At 33.3% G+C, this 20,452-nt stretch overlaps 1 protein-coding gene across 2 annotated transcripts in view; it reads right to left on the reverse strand.

The window, feature by feature from the left end:
* Positions 1 to 20,452, reverse strand: part of Hycc1 (hyccin PI4KA lipid kinase complex subunit 1) — a 72,517-nt gene that overhangs the window by 19,099 nt on the left and 32,966 nt on the right. For both annotated transcript variants that reach the window (XM_076835307.2, XM_076835318.1), the window contains exons 3-10: positions 18,390 to 18,491; positions 12,492 to 12,671; positions 11,512 to 11,592; positions 10,887 to 11,002; positions 10,407 to 10,502; positions 4,321 to 4,437; positions 1,016 to 1,103; positions 333 to 492 (exon numbers count right to left, since the gene is read on the reverse strand). In XM_076835307.2, coding sequence (XP_076691422.1) covers positions 333 to 492; positions 1,016 to 1,103; positions 4,321 to 4,437; positions 10,407 to 10,502; positions 10,887 to 11,002; positions 11,512 to 11,592; positions 12,492 to 12,671; positions 18,390 to 18,491 — 940 coding nt within the window. The remainder of the gene's footprint in view (positions 1 to 332; positions 493 to 1,015; positions 1,104 to 4,320; positions 4,438 to 10,406; positions 10,503 to 10,886; positions 11,003 to 11,511; positions 11,593 to 12,491; positions 12,672 to 18,389; positions 18,492 to 20,452) is intronic.

Raw genomic sequence — 20,452 nt, forward strand, 5'->3', positions numbered from 1 at the left:
GAAGCATTTATTAAGAGAATATCTGAAAGTAAGAATAGAAAACCAAAATGCATGAATAATTGAAAATGCATTTTTCTAACTTTCCTATTCTATTGAAATTCAACTTAAAAACTAATACAACTTTTAAATAAATTTTCATTCATATGTGTACCATAAGGGACTCCATTTTCCTTGTCTATTGCAGCTGGATGATAAATTAGGAATTAAAGTGACTCAGTAGCCCATTCTTCCAGGATACTATTTACTAAAGTTATAAGTTCCAGCACCGTAAGTGCAGAGCAGAATGTAAAGAGCCATGGATGCTCTAATTGGAAGAGTTATGTATTTCTTACCATGTCTTTTCCACCTATGACCTCTTATTGACATGCTGGTTACTGCATTTCTTGATATTCTAGAGGCAGTTGGTGTGATTTCAACTTGAATACACCGTGTACCTTCCTTACTAGATTTCATGGCACCATGAGGCAATGAAGCCTTTATTGCATTAGCAACCTAGGAAGGAATAATACAGTTTGAGATTGACATTAACAGACGTATTATTTTGCCCTGAGATAAAACAGGATAGGATTTTTTAAAAAACACTCTAAAGTATTCCATAAGACAATACATAAATCCTCTAGAATAAGGAGTAAGAGGCTCAGAAGGAAATTTTCAGTTAAAAACAATACGTATGTGATGAGGTTAAAAATTTCAAAACATTAAATCAAGCTTCCTAATGTCTACATTAATTAACAAATGTACCTTAAGGAAAACATTATGTTAAGTTCCTAAACATAAATGCTAAGGAAAAATTCTCATAAGTTAAAAAGACTCACAAATCTAAGAAGTTCATATAATGAAATTTTAAAATTGTAAACATACCCCTTTAAGTGTAAAATTTCCTGTATATAACAAGAACAGAATCACTGAATAGTAATGACATATCAATGCACTATGAATGACTTCTTCTTAATTTATAATTCTAAACTGAAAAAGCATAAATTTTAAAATATATATAAATAAGCGAGGCACCTACCAGCAATGGCTCTGGATATAATTCTAGCTGGGCTCTGTATGTAATATCATCCAATGCTTTTTGAGCTAGATCCCATTCTCCATTATATCTACAAAATTAAGCAAATTAAATAAGGTGTTATTATTTTCAGTTAATTTAATATTATTGAACAAAATGTAATGAAGAATTATTTACTGAGGAAAATAACAGATCACATTTGCACATTGCTTAACATTCTATTCTCCTTAAAAATGAATTTTCAAATCTTTTGAGTTTCTTTCAATTGTATCTGAAATCCTATTAATAGCAAAGAAAATTTTATAGATGTACATTTCTTCTCTAAAGAACATGACTATTTATAGAACAAAATCAAAAAAGCTAAGGCAGTTTCAAAGCATTTTATATTTTTAAAGCAAACCAGAACATAATAAATTATATACCTTAGAATAATGTTCAGAACACTTTATGGTCAAATTATTCTGTAACTCCTGTGGCTTTTCATGAGAACCAACCACTACTCAGTGCCCTGAGTACTTATTTCTTTGTATTCTGATGGCCATTTAGAAGTGCACATGATGTATGAAATATGAGGGGGAAAAGTGTGGTATGTTGGGGTGTGTAATACATAAGAATAATTTTCAAAGGTGTACCAAACCCTTCCTAACCATCAGCTAAATAATAGAGGTAAACAGAGATATAATGACTTAGTCATCTGTCAACAAAATAGAGAGTCATGAATGATATCTAAACAACTGGAAAGCGCATTACTTCCATCCTAAAAAACAAGATAGATCCAGGTAGTCTTCAAAAATCATTGCTTTTCATGAATCCATCAAAGAGCTAAGGTCCTAGGCAACCAAACAGCCAGAACCCTAAGATGTGGGCCCCAATATAAGTGCATTTTGCATTGAATTCATCTAAACTTCTTAATAAATTCCTTAAAGCCAAAGTGCCAAATGGATGAGTCACTGGCTAGTGGGAGAGTAGAATGTCTGGGGAGCACATACAAGGTAATCCTTTATCCTCTCAGGCTCTTCTTCACACACCTCTCATAGGAGCTCATGTAGAAGCTCACAAGAAATACTGGAAACAGGGCAGGGAACCAGTGAAAGCTGCCCTGGGGTAGTACAGGGATGAAGGACCTGAGTGGCCACTCATATGGGAAAGGCACGAAGACCTAGACAGACCCTTTTCTCATGTGGAAAAATTTTTTCAAAGTTTTAGGGGAAAGAGCAGCAAACCTTTTCACTCTAGGGCATAGGTAAAGACTGTGGTTCTGAGGAAAGCAAAAGAAATTTTAAAACCTCATTCTATGTGAGATCACTAGGGGTCATTTACCTAGAGAGGAGCAGAGTCACTGAGAAATTCAGGGGCAATAAGCCTGCTTAGAGCTGAGGCTGGACCAGGACAACAGAAGACACTGTTTGCTACCACACACCCATACCAAAACCTGCAGGCTACTGCACACCTAAAAACAATCAGCAACACTCTACTGCTAGAGGAGGGGAAGAACACAAAGAGAGACCCTCTGTGAGGTACAGGCACTCAGGAAAGCTGACAGTGGAGCAAGAATATGGAAGAAAACCCTCCAGCAACCCAGCTCCCACCCTAATACCAGGTAGAACTAGAGGAAAGGGAAGTAAGTGGTACCCTGGAGGTAACCATAGCAACAGCAAAACCCAACTCCCTGCCACACACACACACACTCCTGCCCATAATAACTCCACCAGCAGCCTAAAAGAAAAGAACCATGCCCATTTCAGGCATAAATATTTACCTCAGTCTCCACTGTCCTATCTCTGAACAACATCATAAACAATCAAAAATTACAAGGCATACAAAAAGCAAGATTAAAAATAATCCTGTCAATAAATAAATCCAATAGTAGACCCAAATTCAGAGATGATCTAGATATTGAAGTTGTCAGGAAAATTAACAACATGCACAAACAGATGGAGATTTCAGCAGAGATGGGAACTATTAAGAGTTGAGTGAAAAAGCTAGAAATAAAACAGAAACAGAGATGAAGAATACCTTCAGTGTCCTCACAGTAGGTTATGTCAAGTCTACAAATTGATAAAAGAATAAGCTAATGTGAAGATAGATCAACAGAAATTACTCAAAATGAATCAGAGCATCAAAGAACTCTGGGACAATATGAATGGTGTAACACAGGGAACAAAAAACTTTTTAAAGGACCAAACAAATATTTCAGGCTTATGGGCCATATAGTCCTTCTCACAACTACTCATCAACTCTGCCAGCACAGCAATAAAGCAGCCATGGTGATACATAAACAAATGAGAAAGACTGTGTTTCAGTAAAACTTTGCAAAAACAAGCCGCAGGTCAGATTTGATCCAAAGATCAATAATTCTGCCTTCAGCCAAGAAGCATATAATCAATGGGGGAAAATTAAAGTGTCAAATGAATATAATCCAAAGTATAGTATGATATGTATGATAGGAGAATTACAAAGAAAAATTTATGGTTCAAAGAAATAACTAGTCCCTACCTAAGTCATTAGGTAAGACTGTATCAATATAAGAAATTAATAGTAAATTAGTAGCAAACTATTTCCAAAGTGGTTCTAAAATGCTTTGGAAGAATTAAAATTTCTGGAAACAGTAAAAGACATTCATTGGGGGAAAAACCAATTTGGAATTTATTGCAAAAAAAGAGTAATGAAGAAAGGAATGATGGATATATTATGGTATTCATTTTCATTCTGTCCTTTAATTAAAGAAAAATGATGTGTTCATAATCCCAGATACTCCAGAGGCTGAGGTGGAAGAGTCACTGGAGACCAGGAGTTAAAGTCCAGCCTGAGCAACATAATGAGAACTCCCCCACCCACACACACAAAGTTAAGTCAGGCATGGTGGGATATGCCTGTAATCCCAGAAACTCTAGAGGCTGAAGACAGAGGATCATAAATTCTAGGCCAGCTTGTGCAACATAGAAAGACCTTATCTCAAAAGGAAAGGAAATGAAAGTGAAGGGAAGGGAAGAGAAAGGAAGGGAAGAAAAGGCAAAGAAAGGAAGAAAAATGACAAAATATTTTAGTTGGTTTAAAATTCTTCAGAGCTTTAAGAGATATGCTTTAAATAATAAAACTATTATTAAGATATTGATTCTTATTCTTTCATAAAAATATGCTGACTGAGACTATAATATAGTAAGAAATAATAATAATATAGTATAATATGCTATATTATAATAATATAGTAAAAATATGCTATTGAGATTATAATATAGTAAAAATAAATTAACAATATAAAATTTTCCAAAGATCAAAGGTTTTCTTTGTATATGAGATAAACTTACAAGGCAAAATAAATTCCTGTTAACATTTGCACCATGAATCCTGAAGAAACTGGTATCCTGCTACTTACACCCTTGTATTTTCTTACATGTTGTCGAGGATATCCACAAACACAGATTCTAGAAAGACAAAAACAAATACATTTGTAAAATTCATAAAAGTTTAAGTAATTTATTTTTAAACATTTTAAGACAATAATAAATTAGGTATATTCTTATAACAAACCTCATGGTATCTATAAAGTCAGAAATCAGAACATTTGTTTGCAACATTTTCCTGAATAAGTTAGATTGGAAAAAAATTTATAAAGTTAGAGGAATGCTGATATAGTAAGTGAACCAGATTCATTATTGGTTGGTCTAATAAATTTGGTTAATTCAATTATTAGTGATTTTTGACAACAACAAAGCACATTATACAGAACTTGTCATCAATAGATCCACAGTATGACTGTCAATTCCTGACAAAGTTCTTGATACAAACTTCAGGATCAAAAAATTACTATAAATTTCATTCAAAACTCATGCAATATTCCATAATAAATTTCAGATATATTATTCAGAAAATGTTATGATACAGTTAAACTTGATAATTTGAAAGTCTAAATGACAGGAAAAAGCTGTATATAATGACACATCTGAATGATCACACTTTGTAATAAACAAAGAAGTGTCTAGTATGTTCTAAAACTAACATATACACAGTCATAGTTATCTCTGATCTGTGGGATTACAGATCTATTTTCTACTTTGTTTATATGTATTTTCTGAATTTTCTACAATATACATGAGCTTCTTTTAGAATTATACATTTCTATTTTTAATAAATTTACTAGAAAACAGCTGCTTTCTCATAATGTGTTATGTTTGATATAGTACTAATTAATATAGTACTAGCCAGTAGACTGTAATCAGTTACCCACTTTCTCCTCTGCTCACTGCCTAGAACTTAGTACTTATCCCTCTATTCAATAAATCTATACCTTCATTACAAAATGCCTAAATATCATAGATCATTTCAAAAATATCTCCCTGGGAATGTTTTTCAACCAAAGCAACTTTATAGAATAAATACATACACATTTGATATTAAGAGGATCTCAAAGTTATTTGGAACTAAGAATAAAAAGTAAGAGAGAGACTGACATGGTGCCAAATAAAATATTTAAAAAGTCTGGGGATATGGCTTAATGGTTAAGCGCCCCTGAGTTTAGTCCCCAGTACCCCACTCCTACCACCAAAATAAATAAATAAATAAATAAATAAAAGTAAGTGGGAAAATAGAAAACTTAGCTTCATGTGAAATAAATAAAACTAATTTTGTCTGAAGTTACAAAAAAAATTATACCCAAACTAGAGTAAAGACTCATCTTATTCTTGTTATCTAAAGAAGCAAATTTAGTTTTACTTTCTTACTTTACCACAGATTGGTAGCAAATAACAGAGAACTAATGTATGAAAGGATAGGATTTTTCAATTAATCCATTTATCTATTCAGTAAATGCTTATTAGAAATTGATATTGTGCCAGATACTAGTAATTCAGATGAAAGATGTAGTTCCCATAGAGATCCACAATTGAATAATGGAGAATGTGCAGTAGGCAAATATCTGCAATGAACAAGTTCCAGAGTTGGCAAGAGAAAAGAATGGACCTCAGGTGAAAGAAGTAGATGGTCAGAAAGGGCTTCTCAGAGAAGGGTTCCCTTTGACCTGAGTCTTGAGAAAAAAAGTGATATTTTCCATTTGGAGAACAGGAAAGGGCAAAGGCAGAGGAGAAATAAACAGAATGACATTGAGGCGCCCTGGTAAATTCTAGTCAGATGATTGCTGGGACACTAGCTCAGAAATAACAGAAACTAGCTAGCAAGGTCAGATCCTGAGGTGTTTTATAATGAGTAAGGTTTTATTACATAGAAAATGGGAAGCAAATAAAGGTGTTTGTTTTAAGCAAGGAAGTAACATGATCAGATATATTTTCTCTTTCTTCTCTTTTTTTTCTTTTCTTTATGGTGCTGAGTATTGAACCCAGGTCCTCATGCATACTAAGCAAGTGTTGTACCACTGAGCTACATCCCTAGTCCTTTTTATTTTTTTTTTTTTATTTTGAGACAGAGTCTCACTAAGTTGCTGAGGCTGGCCTCCCAAGTAGCTAAGATTATAGGCATGCTCCACTATGCCCAGAGAAGTTGTTTTTTTTTTTTTTTTTTTGTTAATATTACTGTAGAGTGGGAAAAGTAGTACTTTAGAAAAGATGGTCCTGGAAGGACTTTCCAAGGAAGCAACATTGAGCTGAGACCGGAAATCTAGCTGTATCTTAACTTAATAGCAGGATCTCTTTTCTCCATTTCTTTTAGTACTTGAGAATTCTCTGAATCACTCTTGCATTATCTGATCTCTCTATCCAAAGATATTCATTTTTCATATACCCTTCACTGTATTTAAATAAAATGCAAAACAAAACTAAAACTGATACAGAAATACTGATGTTTCAGTTCACCAGGGCTTTTCCCTGAAGTCCTCTGATTTTCCTATAAAATCCAAAACCCAAAAGTCCAACCTTGACAAAGGGTAACTAAGTGGTATCATCTCTATTCTGTGTTCAGTTTACTCTGTGGTTATAGATGTCTGCCAAATTCTTAAACTACGTTAAAATAAAATCCCTTTTGGTAAGTATTGTGCCAATACATTTGTGGGAGAAGATCTGAGAATCAATTTGTAAGTGAGGAAAACCTGGCTGAGACTCTCATTCTCCATTGAGAGACACTTGTCTCATTCTTAGGGTAAAGTAAACTTTTGAGATTGCTGTTAATAAACTTCTGCATCATAAGTTCTAAGGCAATCAGAAGCCCCATTCCAATGAGGTTATTTAGGAAGCTCATGTATTCATGAATATACCAGAACCTAAAGTGGAAAAGAAAGGCCAGCTACTATGATCAGATCTCCAGATCACCAAACCAGTGGAGAAGTCTGCCTTAAAAAGGAAGCAATTGTTTTCTAATTTTTAGTTTGAAAAAATATTTAAAATTTGGTCCAGTTGCACTTCATAGCCATCTGGAGAAAAGATACGGAATATGAAGTGATATTAACCAATATCAAAGCTGCTTTCCTTTCTGTTCTGCTTTTTAAGACGTAGGGAGAAGAACAGAAGCCTAGGAAAGCACAAGAAGGATAATTTAGGGAGAAAAGAGAAAATGGAGGAATTGCCTAATTAGTAATGAGTGCTTCCCCCCTCCCCCGGCCTTTTGTTCTCCCAAATTAGGAGATTAATAAAGACTGCATCTTCTATTACTTCCCATAAGTGAAAGCCACACACTAAAACTATGATCAAATAGTTGGAGGAAAAGTTATTTTGATTGGACTAGGAAGGATGGACAAGATTTAGATAGGTTAGAAAAAGGTTTCCAAATAAAATAACAAGCAATGGAAAAATCAGCCTTAGATTCTTTCAACAAGGAATCTAAAACAACCATCACATGGCCAAAGGACTAGATTTGCCCCACAACCAAGGGATCACTTTAACCTCTGGGAAACCCTATACCATCCCCAGCAGCATCATGAAGCTCATAACTACTGTCATCATTCATAACTTACTGAAGTTTTGTCAACAACTTTCTTTCCATAGATATGAATCAGGCTTAGTTTGACTAAATACAAGTGTTTCTAATTATTTCTGATTCATCTTCAAAACCTACAAAGTTTCTAAATTAGAATGTATCATAATTGATTAAGGGAGCCAGGAGTTAATGAATAACTGGATGTCACCATTGAGAATAGAATAATAGGGAACCTAAAATAGAAATTAAAAACCTAAACAACTAAAAAAAAAATAGGAATGACAGTTTGATGGAGTTCCTCTTAAATAATGGCTTAAGAGTTAGTGTAATTTAAATCTTTTGAAGTACTCACATTTCCTTTACAGCTGGTGAACACAGAAATAATTTCTCTTGGGGTATAAATTCATCTAATACATTCCTACTAAAATCTTCCTTGGCCAAAATCCTACAGCTAGAGAAACATAGGCCAATCTATGTTTCTCTGCTTTCAAAACAGACTTTTGCTTGCATTCTTCATTGAAGTGTTACTCAGTTCCCTGATTAAGTAAAACTGTCAATTGTCTACCCATAATTATCAATTGTCTACCTATAATGTAAAAGTAATTCTATTAGAAGGCAGTGCATTAGAGTTACAGAGGACAAAACAAGCCAAACATATTCTTTCCTAACTTTTCCATCAGTGATTTTGGGGAAACATCAACAATGGTTCTTATTAGGGCAGCATTTGAACATCTATGGAGCTTCAAATTTACATATTACACGTAAACAAACACATGTTCACACACACACACACACACACACACACACATATACATACGTGTGTGCACATAACATATTCTTGGGTCCTATCATCTAACACATTGCTTCAAAGTTTCAGATCAAGACCTGGCTGGTGTAGTGTGTTTCAAATTCTACAAGCAAAAACTGCTATATCAAGTTTCTACTTAAACTAGTATTTCTGAAGTGTTGGTCCTTATACACATTTTAGTACATAACAAAGTATTCACTGGACCACAGTGAAATCAGAAACAAGGAAAGCTAAACTTAACCCACTTTTCATTTATGAATTGTTGTTCTTCCCTTCCAATTTTTTCCCTTTTTGATTTTAAAAATAGTCTCCCTTGGGGCTAGAGATATAGCTCAAGGCCCTAGGTTTCATCGTCAGTGTGTGTGTGTGCACACACACACACACACACACACACACAAGTCTCCCTTTTGATAAATCATAAATAATGTTGATGTTAGATACTTACAAAAACTTAGCAAAATAAAAAGTTGGTAACACTACGTAGATAACCTACATGCTCCACCTCTTTGAAATGTTTGTAGATCTGTGGAACTCAAGCCAGGCACCTCTGCCTTTAGAAGGTTTAAAGCAAGGAATATATCAGAAAGGTTCCATAAGTGAAAGAGATGGCACTGGCATTATCTTTCAAGTTTGCTGTAATTCAGAAATTATCTGAAAGACTCTTTTCACTTCTCTAACAAGCCCCTTGTCTTTTTAACTCCTTCCTCAGCTGATCTTGCATGACCAAGTTCTGCTTTTTTTGTTTATTTTATTTTAATTGATTTTATTTCTAAGTATTGCTCAATAGACTCTCCCTCTGGCTAAGTTTTATGTTCTCAATAATTTCCCCAAAAACAAATTGTTTTCTACAACTTCCTTAAGTTTATTTGGGCTATCAAAAGCAATAATTTCTCTTTTTTGTTTCATTTTTATTTTTTTTTTATTTAAAGGTAACATGTTCATCACAGAGAAGTAGAGAATCATGGAAAAATTACAGAGGAGATAATAGAGGGCAGCTATGGGGAGCTATTATGTTATAGAACAGACTTATGTTATATAAGCTTATCAGGAACAATAAAAAGGAAAAGGAAAAAAGACTTTCCAAACCTTCAAATAAATCATAATTCCACAAATGAGAGACAACCATTGTTAATGTCCTTGTCATATTCCACAGGTACAAAAATAATAATATACCTTATAGTATATATGGCTGCCATCATATTATATATGTTATTAAATATTTGAATACTATTAAATACTTGTTGATAAGGGAAGGAGTTTTTAATGTTTGCATAATATACCCAAAAATATTTATTTAACCCACATTTTCACTCAATTTTTCTTTGAAAGAAAAAACTTAAAAACATGCATCTCCTACTTATTTCTTGGTACCAAATTAAAGGGTGGTAAACATAAATAAATAATAGCAAACAACACAACAAAAAGCCCAACCACAATCCAAAAATGGTAAGGTCTCAGGCATTCTACCCTTTCAGACATGCAGCATAATCCCTTTTTGATTAAATATTTTATTTAAATGTGCTCTAGCTTGACAGTCTCATTTTGCTTTTTGTGGCTATCACTTAGAGGGAGCTTTCTATGTGTTCTGTAGACTGAGCTCCATAGGTCCTTACTTAAAAATTTAAACAAACAGTTACATAAACACAAAAATAACTGAGGTATGTAACAAACTAATAATCCTAGATTAAGATATTCCAATATTAAAACATTTAAATTTCAATTTACCTTGAACAAATTTGACACAGTGATTGAAGAGAAACACTGGGCATATAGGTTAAGGCAGCGTTGTAACACAGCAAAAGGAATGTCAACACTTCAAACCTAAGGAGGAGACAAAGGAATGCTAACACATCTTTAGAATTCTAAAAAGTCAACCATAACAGGGAAGAGGGCACCTTAGGTGAGCTATTATGTTAGAGAACAGATTTATACAACATAAGCATATCAGTAACAATAAGAGCTAAAAGGAAAAAGGACTTTCCAAGAGATAACAGCCATACACAACATTTTAAAAACTCAATGTTCCAGATGACATTTGAAGCAGGGTGCAATGACAAATCTAGATGTTTTTCTCTTCTACAAAATGACTCAATATTCAAATAAGTTACTACATATAACTTCATTAAACAGTATTCAAAAATTTACTGAAATCATTTTTTGAAAAATTATTGTGGTAGGATAAGAAGTTTTGGCTCCACTGCATACCTATTCTGTGCTGTCAGCATCTCCCTTTGAGGATGAGGTCCACTGTACACGACTTTTGATAAACCATGTTGGGAGAGTGCACTCTCGGTCAGAGCCATGGACCCAATACTGGAAGGCTAAAGAAAAGACATTTAAACAAAGGAGAAAACAGCTATTCTGTTGAAAATGTGATGTTCAGAATATATACCTTACCAAGAATGGCTACTAGAAACATAAATCTTAACAATATTCATTCAAACTGCCTATCAAATTTTCTGCTCAAAGACTTAATAAAAATTAAAAACCAAATCACAAATGACAAGTAAAAAATAGCATAAATTCCAAATATTCTACCATGAAAATATACAATTACCATGTACAAAAAATTTTAGACTAGTCTTACCTATAAAAAATAGCAAGTATTTCAAAAATAATACTTTCAATAGGTCGCTGAGTATCTGATTTTAGATCAATGCTTAATGATTTTGATTTTCCATTTCATCTTGGAAATAGTAACACTTTGGTGCTTTATAATTTTTTAGACATTAAAATTTATCAATATTTTTGCATATGAAATTATAATCTAGTTTCTGACCATATCAAAGTTTAGAACCCAATAAGCTTACTTTGATAAAATGTCACTTACTTCATGATATACAGATGGTTTGGATAAAGATGGAATCGTAAAACTCAATACTTTGCTATGTCCCTGTTTGTCAACTATTTCCTACAAAAATGAAAGAAAAATGCCTTAAAATATTTGCTTTTATACACACAAATCTTAAAACTAAATTTATATTGTTAGGCTAAACTATTTTTAAAAAACTGAGTAGAAAATTTTAGATTCTTCAAACTCTTAGACAATGACAATCCATTATCAATTATTCATAAATAACAGTCATTTAAAGTACATTCTTCTACATTTAAAGTAAAAAATAGGGCTGGGGTATAGCTCAGTGAATGTTTGCCTCACATGTATAAAGCCTTGGGTTTAATTCCCAGCCCTGGAAAAAAAAATTCTAAAATAAAGGTAATACATACTTTCTAGGATAACTGAGATATCGATATACTATCTTAATAATCATTGATCTTTTTCATGCAACAAGCTACAGCTTCTAAATTAATGATTTAAACATAAAATTTGTCAAGAAAAGAATCTTAAAATTCCTTTCCATACAAAAAGTACAAGCCATTAAGTTTATCATCATAATTAACACACAAACTACTAATAATGCAAAATACATGTAAAACAAAGATGTAAACTCTGGAGATAGCACAGATTTTATAGAACTATGACTGGTGAATATTAGACTAAATCTTTTCTAAATTTTTTGAGAAGCAGCCTATAAAAGTTTGAATTGTTTTTATTTAAAATTTTATATAATATTAATATCTTGCAGATACCACTATAAAATTTTGAAATCATATGCTTTTCAGCTTTCAAACAATTCATAAAGGTATATTTAAATAATTATATGTGTGACTGTAGAGTTCTCAATTTCCATAAAAAGTTATTTTGGGGAGAATACATAAAAATAGTACCAGCTTTATTAAAACAAAAAGTAGTTGCAAAACTATGTATTTGATTTTCCCAAAAAAGCATTTGTTAATACATTAAATACAAACCAAATTGTAAACCCCTAGAAGAAGAGCTTCAATACATCCACTGCTATGCACATTTCTGCTGGCTGAGACTGCAAGGTAGCACCAAATCAGTTCTGGGAGAAACTGCAGTGTAAATCGAAGCAACTGTTCCTCTCCACTTCGATAGAATTCAAAGAGCTGGTGGCAGACAGGTTCTAGCAACTGGAAGAAAGAAGAAATGTTAGTTCAAGAACTGAACTCTGTTTGAATGACACTATCATATAAAATATAAAAAGTTTTCTCAGATCGATAACTACAGAAATATACAAATGTTTTAACTTTTTAAGCAAAGTATTCACTGCTAAGCTATTAATAAACCTTTTAAATTCTGGTAGAAGGACAAAAATGCAATGCAAGTATTATGGACACATGTTATCTTTGACATATTCTGTAACTCTGAGGTAATATTGTTATTTAAAACATGTCTTTGAATGTCTTATAATAGCTAAGTTATAGGAAGTTTCTTCCTTAACGCCTTTCTTCTTAATAAATTACTTGTGTGTGTGTGTGTGTATGTATGTATATATATAACTATAACTATATATATATATAGTTATAGTTATAGGGTAGAAGAAATTGAAATGGAAATCCTGGGCAGTTACTGTTACACATCACCTCTGAGCTTATAATTAGGCAGCATGTGACAGCAATGACTGAAGTATAGAGAAGCTAAATAGTTACAGAGTGCCTAAATCTAGATTCTTATTGCAACCATGGTTAATTGTCCCTGGATAATCTAAACATTGCTGTAATTTTGTTTTAGACATAGTTCATAGTCATTTATAACATTTTCTTTTCCCTCATGCTACCAATTTTATCAAGTTAGTAGAATTGACTGCATCTTTATCATGCTCTTTTTAAAAAACAGCCAAAAGGCAAGATAAGAGAACCACTTAGGTAAGTGTTGTCTTAAAGCCTAAACAATGATCACACACAAATCATAATCAAATATGCAAAGATATTAACAAAGGTACTCATTTTTCAAGGAAACTATCAGTTTATTGTATTTTTCAATAAATTATATTTCACTGACAGGAACAGATTTGAATCAATTTACTAAACAAATTTTCCATTACCAATAATTTTAGTGAGCAGAAACCAACTTACAGTAGACATTTTTATTTCATATAAGTCAAGTATATAAATAATATAAAGTCAAATATTATTTGTACAAGTTTAATAAACACTGACTATATCAATAAAGTCTCTCCTGAAAAATTATCTAACTTCTAACACTTATTCTTCCATAAAGAATAGTTTTTCCAATCTCTAACGGTCTTTGGAGGACAACTGATATCCATTCTATCCATGGAAGATAATAGGAAATTTAAAGGCAGGAGGCAAAGTACTCCATCCATAGATGGCAAGAAAAGGTTTCAGGGTAGGAAATTGGAAGAATGGGATTAGAGGTGCCAGGAAAAAAGACTTTTAGAGGAAGGTCTAGCTTTTGGAAGAGTTTTTAAAATTTTTCTTTGTAGACCAGCCAAAATAATCTTATAATATCCCTCATTTCTAAATCCCTGGGCAAACTTTGATTAAATCATTTCATAAAACTTGGTAAGTCTAATAAGTGTTTGCAAATTGGAAAATTTATTCAAGACAATCTACTTGAACATAAAATCAATTTTAATCAAAACATACTCAAAGGCTTTATAAACAGTTCCAAATCCCAAATTAAATGGGTTTTTGCTTAATGCAAGCAGAACAAAATGAAGGTGGATTCAAAGGGAGGTAGAATTTATGTTGCAAAAAGATTAAAAGAAATTACCTATTTGAAACCAGTACAGATAAAAATCAACATCTGTTCAATATTTTACAGCTTGCAAACAACTTCCCACATATGAATCTGGTCAATTTCCTCGTCACTACAGGTAGAATAGCATTATCTACACTTTCCACATAATGAAATTGATACAAAGAGGCTATCTACCATGAACAATATCACACAGCTTACAAGGGCCAGAAAGGAGTTAGGTCTTTTGACTCCTTTACAACCACACCTTTAATATGTCATAAAAGAATAAAATAAAATACAATGTGGGAAATACAGGCAGTGTTTGACACACCTAACTTGAATATATTTGAGGCAACCATGGAGCATTAGAACATGCTGTGCTCTTAGTGTCTGGATTGAATTCTTTAATGTATTTTTTCATGGAAAATTGCCATATATGGCAATTGGGGTTTTAAGTGCTAGTAAGAAAGAACTGTACCTCAAGTATATTTTCATGAGTTAGGTGGGCTTTTATGAGTCTAACAAGAACCCAATCACTATTATTCTCTCCATTTTAACATACTTCCTAAGTTCTAAACTAAGCTCAAATGAACTTCTACAACAATCCATTCATCAATTAGAAGTCTGTATCCTAAGAGAGATTTCTAAAGGTAGAAATGCGACACAAAAATGTCCCCCAATCACTAACCTAGGAAAAGGCTCTTAACTAAGCAAACAAAGAATACAGTTTGAAGAAAATTTTAATTGAATGATTACTAATGAATATGAGTAGGAAAAAGATACAGAGAAGTTGTGAAGGCACTGTTCTGGTACCAGCAGTCAATGGGACCTGACCTCCCTCACTCTGGGTTTCCTACTCCTAGAACATAGGAGACTCTATGTGGCTCTTTAAAAAAAAAAGAAAGAAAAGAAAAAAAAAAAGACAAACAAAAACAGTTGATTTCATACAAGACTTAAGCTTTGTTATCCTCTAATTTCATATTTATCTTAAAATTACAGTTAATGAAAAAGCACCATTCAAACAAACTGCAGGTATGCCTATACAAACTGTCTCTTTGTACTTTTCTTGAATACAACACACATACCTTAGGGCCCCATGCCCACTGTTCCCCTCCTGGAAATCTCTTGCCCTCCCTTTTTTTTCTCTAACTGATTCAAATGTTGACTATCACCTCCTCAGTCCTGATATATATGTCCCCTACTCCATTTTATTTAGCTTCTCTGCTTTGTCATAGCATTTATTATAATATACATTTAGGTGTTTGTTTAACATCTATTCCACCTAGTAGAACACAAGTTCTACATATAAGATGAAGAATATAGTCTATTTTATTCTCTGCTATATTCCTACCTGGTTCCTGACATATGTATTCAATAAATATTGATTAAATGAATAAAACTGAATAATAGAAAAATACTATTAGTAAAATACAAATACCAAATTTCCCAAACTTCAACTAACACAAAAATCAATGTTCCAAATTTCAAAAATGCCAAGAGACAGTCATATGAACTCTTCAGGAATATTTCCAAATTCAGACACAAAGTATTCTAAAGAACAAAAGGGAGGCAACAAAGTTAAAATAGAGCACACTGTTACATTTTAGAAGACTGGGGAAAAGCCTTGAAAGGCTGAGTTGTCTTTTAAGAATACACAGTACACACTGTCTCACCACATTAATCAGAATGAAAACATAAGACAAAACATTTATAAAACTTCTGAAACCACTGCTTCTCCAAGTGTGGCCCTTAGACCATCCACAAACTGTCACCAGTCCCCAACAACAAAAATACAGAAATTGAGAGGAAACATTTAAACACTCTTAAAGCAATTTTATACTGTTGTAGTAACCAAGTGGTGATCACCAGACTTACCAGAGTTTAGGTCAGTTAGGGATAACCAAATATGTGTGATGCCTCACATCTGATGTGAGTTGTGCCTCACATTATGCACAATACTAGTCTGTGACAAATTGGAAACATTTTTAAAAATTATTGTAGTGAAAGACTACAATAATTTAAGAAATATTGCTCTGAATCACTAGAGCTGTAGTCACTAAATTTATCTTAATAAAAGAAATGCTCTAATTAACATACCCAATCAGAAATTTATCCTATGAACTCTTTCCAAAGTAGCCTGGTTAAAACACATGTCAAAAGAGGAATAATTTTTAAGCCTTCCAAAATAATAAATAGTACCTGACAAGCAAATTTAATTTGTTAAAAAAAAAACATAGCTATACTTACTTTATTAGGTCAAGTAATTCTGAAACAAACATGGGAAACAAAAACAGTTCCAAAAAATGGTTTTGCTTTTAAGGCAAACCTTTCAAGAAAACAGGTTAGCTGGGTACAGCAGCATGCACTCATAATCCCAGCTTCTTGGGAGGCTGAGGCAGAAGTATCACCTTTTTTTTTTTTTTTTTTAGTTGTAGATGAACAGAATACCTTTATTTCTTTCTATGTCATGCTGAGGATGGAACCCAATGCCTCATAAGTGCAAGACAAGCACTTCACCACTGAGCTACAACCCCAGCCCCAGGAGGATCACTTGAGTCCAGGAGTTCATGACCAACCTGGGCAACATAATGGTACCCCATTTTAACAAATCAAATAAATAAATAAATAAATAAGAAGCAGGCTATCCATACATTCTATACAAATTAAGAAGCTCTGCTTTGGAGAAGAGGAGGAAATAAATCCAATGTGATTGTTAATTGTTATTCCAGTTAAAGTTTGTTGGCTTGTCAATATAATCCCTGTAGCATTTAAAATGTATAATGAATGTATTTTATAGTATAATAAATAGAAGTTGGGCTATTCTACACTACCACCAAAAGAGATTAACTATTCAAATAACAAAAATCCTGGGTTGGGTAGCTTCACTCTAAGGATACATGGATCCACTTAAGACTAGACTCAAGCCTATGTCTTTTTACCACTGAATAATGAGATTAGTCGTGTTAGAGATTATCACCTCACTTGCCAAACTTAAGAACAAAAGAAATTGTGCAGATCTCTCTCCTGTACCCTACTTCTCTCCACCACCACCCAGCCCTATCCAGGTTCAGGTTCTTAATAGCTCCCTGCTAAGCCATTGTTTGTTATAGACAGCCCCCTGTCTTCCTGCTTATACTTTTCCCATTCTCCAATCTACCCGCCAGTGAGGCGGGGAAGTCTAAACTGCTTAAGATAGAAGTCCAGGCTCATCCTGGTTAAGCCCCATGGCTATCCTTTCAGCTTCAGTTCTACCAGTTGGACCCTCTTCTTGTCAACTATTACATTAGCCTATTTGTCTTTTACCAAGTGCCATGCCTTTTTATTTTTCATGCCATTTTCAATCCTTTTCTATTTTTCCTGTGAGTAGTAGGATTTATAAACATCAGAATCTGTAGTATAGATTATCATCTTCAAATAAACTGGCTTCCTGACAAAAAGAAAAAGAGGAGAAAGGAAAAAGGCTCCAGTTTATCCAAACTACTTGTCCTTATAACACCTTGTACATTCTCAGGCCTCTCTTGGAATGTTATTTGCTTTGCCTCCTGGAAAACCTGTCCTTATCCACACTCTTAGTCTATCTTGTGTTGCTGCTATAACAGAACATTATAGGCTGGATAATTTATAATAAATAGAAATTAATTCCCTCATAGTTCTCTGGGCTAGGAAATCCAAGTTTAAGGGGCTTCTTGCTGCATCATCCAACAGCAGAAGGCAGAAGAGCAAGAGGGTGCCCAATTGGCCCTTTTATAACAGCAACAGTCCCACCCACAAGGATGGAGCCCTCATGGCCTAATCACCCCTTCAAGGTCACAACACTTAAGACTTGTTATAGTGGCATTTAGATTTGGAGGGGACAAACAAGCAAACCATAGTGCCCATAGACCCAATTAAGCATTGCCTTGAAAACACATTTACTTATTTCCTCCTCATTTTCCCTTGTTAGGATAAAGATCATGTGTTATCGATCTTATGATTCTCTATTGAACAGCAGAGCAGACAGCTTATGATGGGCACAGATATTTTCTAAATGAATAAAATGTATGTAGCTACCTGGAGTTTTCAAGAGTACAAAGATACTTCACAGTAAAAAATCAGCAATCGATCAACAGAATGGTACTAGCATAATAAACCGTAAGAGTACTTACCTCACTTTGTGGCTCCTGGATGACTTTATAGAGTGATGAAACTAAAGAACTCTTGTCTTTCAAATTTGTGGCATAATTTGGTAAAGATGTTTCTGGCAGTGTCTAAACAAATTTAAAAAAAAAAAATTCACTTTATTTTTATGAAATTCCAAAATAAGCAAAAAAAAAAAAAAAAATTAGATTAGCTGTTGCCAGAAACTGGAGCAGTTGGTGGGGGCGGTGACTGGAAGTCACTAATAGGCACTGAGTTTCTTTGGGGGATGGGAATGTCCTGAATTAGATGCTGGTGTTGGTTGCAACATTGTGGACATACTAAAAACCATTGTATTCACCTTAAAATAGTGAATTTTATATGGTGTGGATTATATCTCAACAAATAAAATAAAAATGTATTTTATTCTCTTATCAACAGAAACATAAATTAATACTAAACCTTCATCTTTAATTACAGTTTGGGGTTAGAAATGAGAAAACAAACTGGGTTTAAAGCTATAGATATATTTTTGTAGCATTGTATGAATTATAGTTTCATTAACTATGTTGATCCTGCTTCATGTTATATAAGGATTTGATAACATTTCCACCTAAAAGCCACAGATCACCTGATCCAAGTAACTACTGAGTTACATGTTGAGATTATTGAGCTGATCTACCTTCTGGATTTGGGCAGAAAATTTAAGACTTTTCAGAACTGGAGAAAAACATATCCATACCCACAGCAAACTAAAATGTCATTAAAAGTGTGGACAACCAATCACAGCTTGCCAGACCCACCCACCCACACAGGACACCAAGACCAGAGAGGAATGGAAAGAGACAAAATTCAGTAAGAAGTCATAAAACTTTGGGTAAAATAGCAACAAGGAAAAGGAAAGAGAGAGAGAAAGAAAGGGAGGGGAAACAACTCATTATAACAATAACAAAAACATATGCTTCTAGAGCATACCCCCTTCTGTAGCATTGTTATTTTTCCTCTACCAAATGACTTTTCTTATTCAATTGATCAATCACTCAATCGATGCTAATTCAGTGGATACCATGTCTCAAGATATTCCTGTCACTCCAAGATATACACTATTTCTTACATATCTCATAACCTTGCATTTCATGATTTAATATGGATTGTGGTATGTGATATAGGTATTTGTGTGCATAAACAGGGGTAGAAAATTAAACCACCGACATTCTCATAATTAGGATACTTGATTCATTTCTACTTCATTGTGAGCTCCTTGAGGGAAAGAACACTCTTATCGTGTTTCCCATTCACGTCATTCAACACAAAGCCCCATACTCAAATCTTTGCTGAGGGAACATATTACAAAGAAACAGAATAAGAAATAGAAGCTGTCACTGTTTACCCTTCAGAGGGTTCTTTCAAAAGAAGTCATATTTCACCTTAGGATACAAAAGTGGATAGTTTTGTTTTAATCTAATGAGAAAATTTGGTTTACCAGAATGGTAAGTTAATGTGAACTACTTGGGAACCTTCCACCATTTTCCAGAGGAAGAAAATACTTTCAGTGTACTGCTTACATAAAGAAGAGATTAGGGCATTCTTCAATATTTCAAAAGCAAGTAACAAAAGATATCCAGGTAACATTTCATTTCCGTAATTTGATTAAGAGTAACTTCACACTGGGGAAATTTATATAAAAGGGAGTAACGGTCAAATATACAGCAGATTTCTAATCCCTGAATAGAAACCTACAAGCCTAAATTATAAGTATAAAATAGATATAGTCTATATGAAAACATTATATAAATGTCTAATATACATACCTAGTTAAATATATTTCTAGTATAATTATGTCTATAAAGTTTAAGAATAAATGTATTAAAAATACAAATATTTTTAAATTGCTATTGAATAGAAAGATTATTATAATATTATCTATACTATCTAGGCTAAAATTGGAACAGTCACTAAAAACACAAATTATAATCCTCAGTGTATGTATCAATTTAGCTTCACAGAGTACAACCTTTTCTGTGAAACAGCCAAAGAAAGAAAAAAAAAACAACTTTTTTTTTCTGAAAAGTCAAGGTCTGGGAAATACCTT

The sequence above is a fragment of the Callospermophilus lateralis genome, chromosome 1 (assembly GCF_048772815.1).
Source record: "Callospermophilus lateralis isolate mCalLat2 chromosome 1, mCalLat2.hap1, whole genome shotgun sequence".
Taxonomy (NCBI): Eukaryota; Metazoa; Chordata; class Mammalia; order Rodentia; family Sciuridae; genus Callospermophilus; species Callospermophilus lateralis.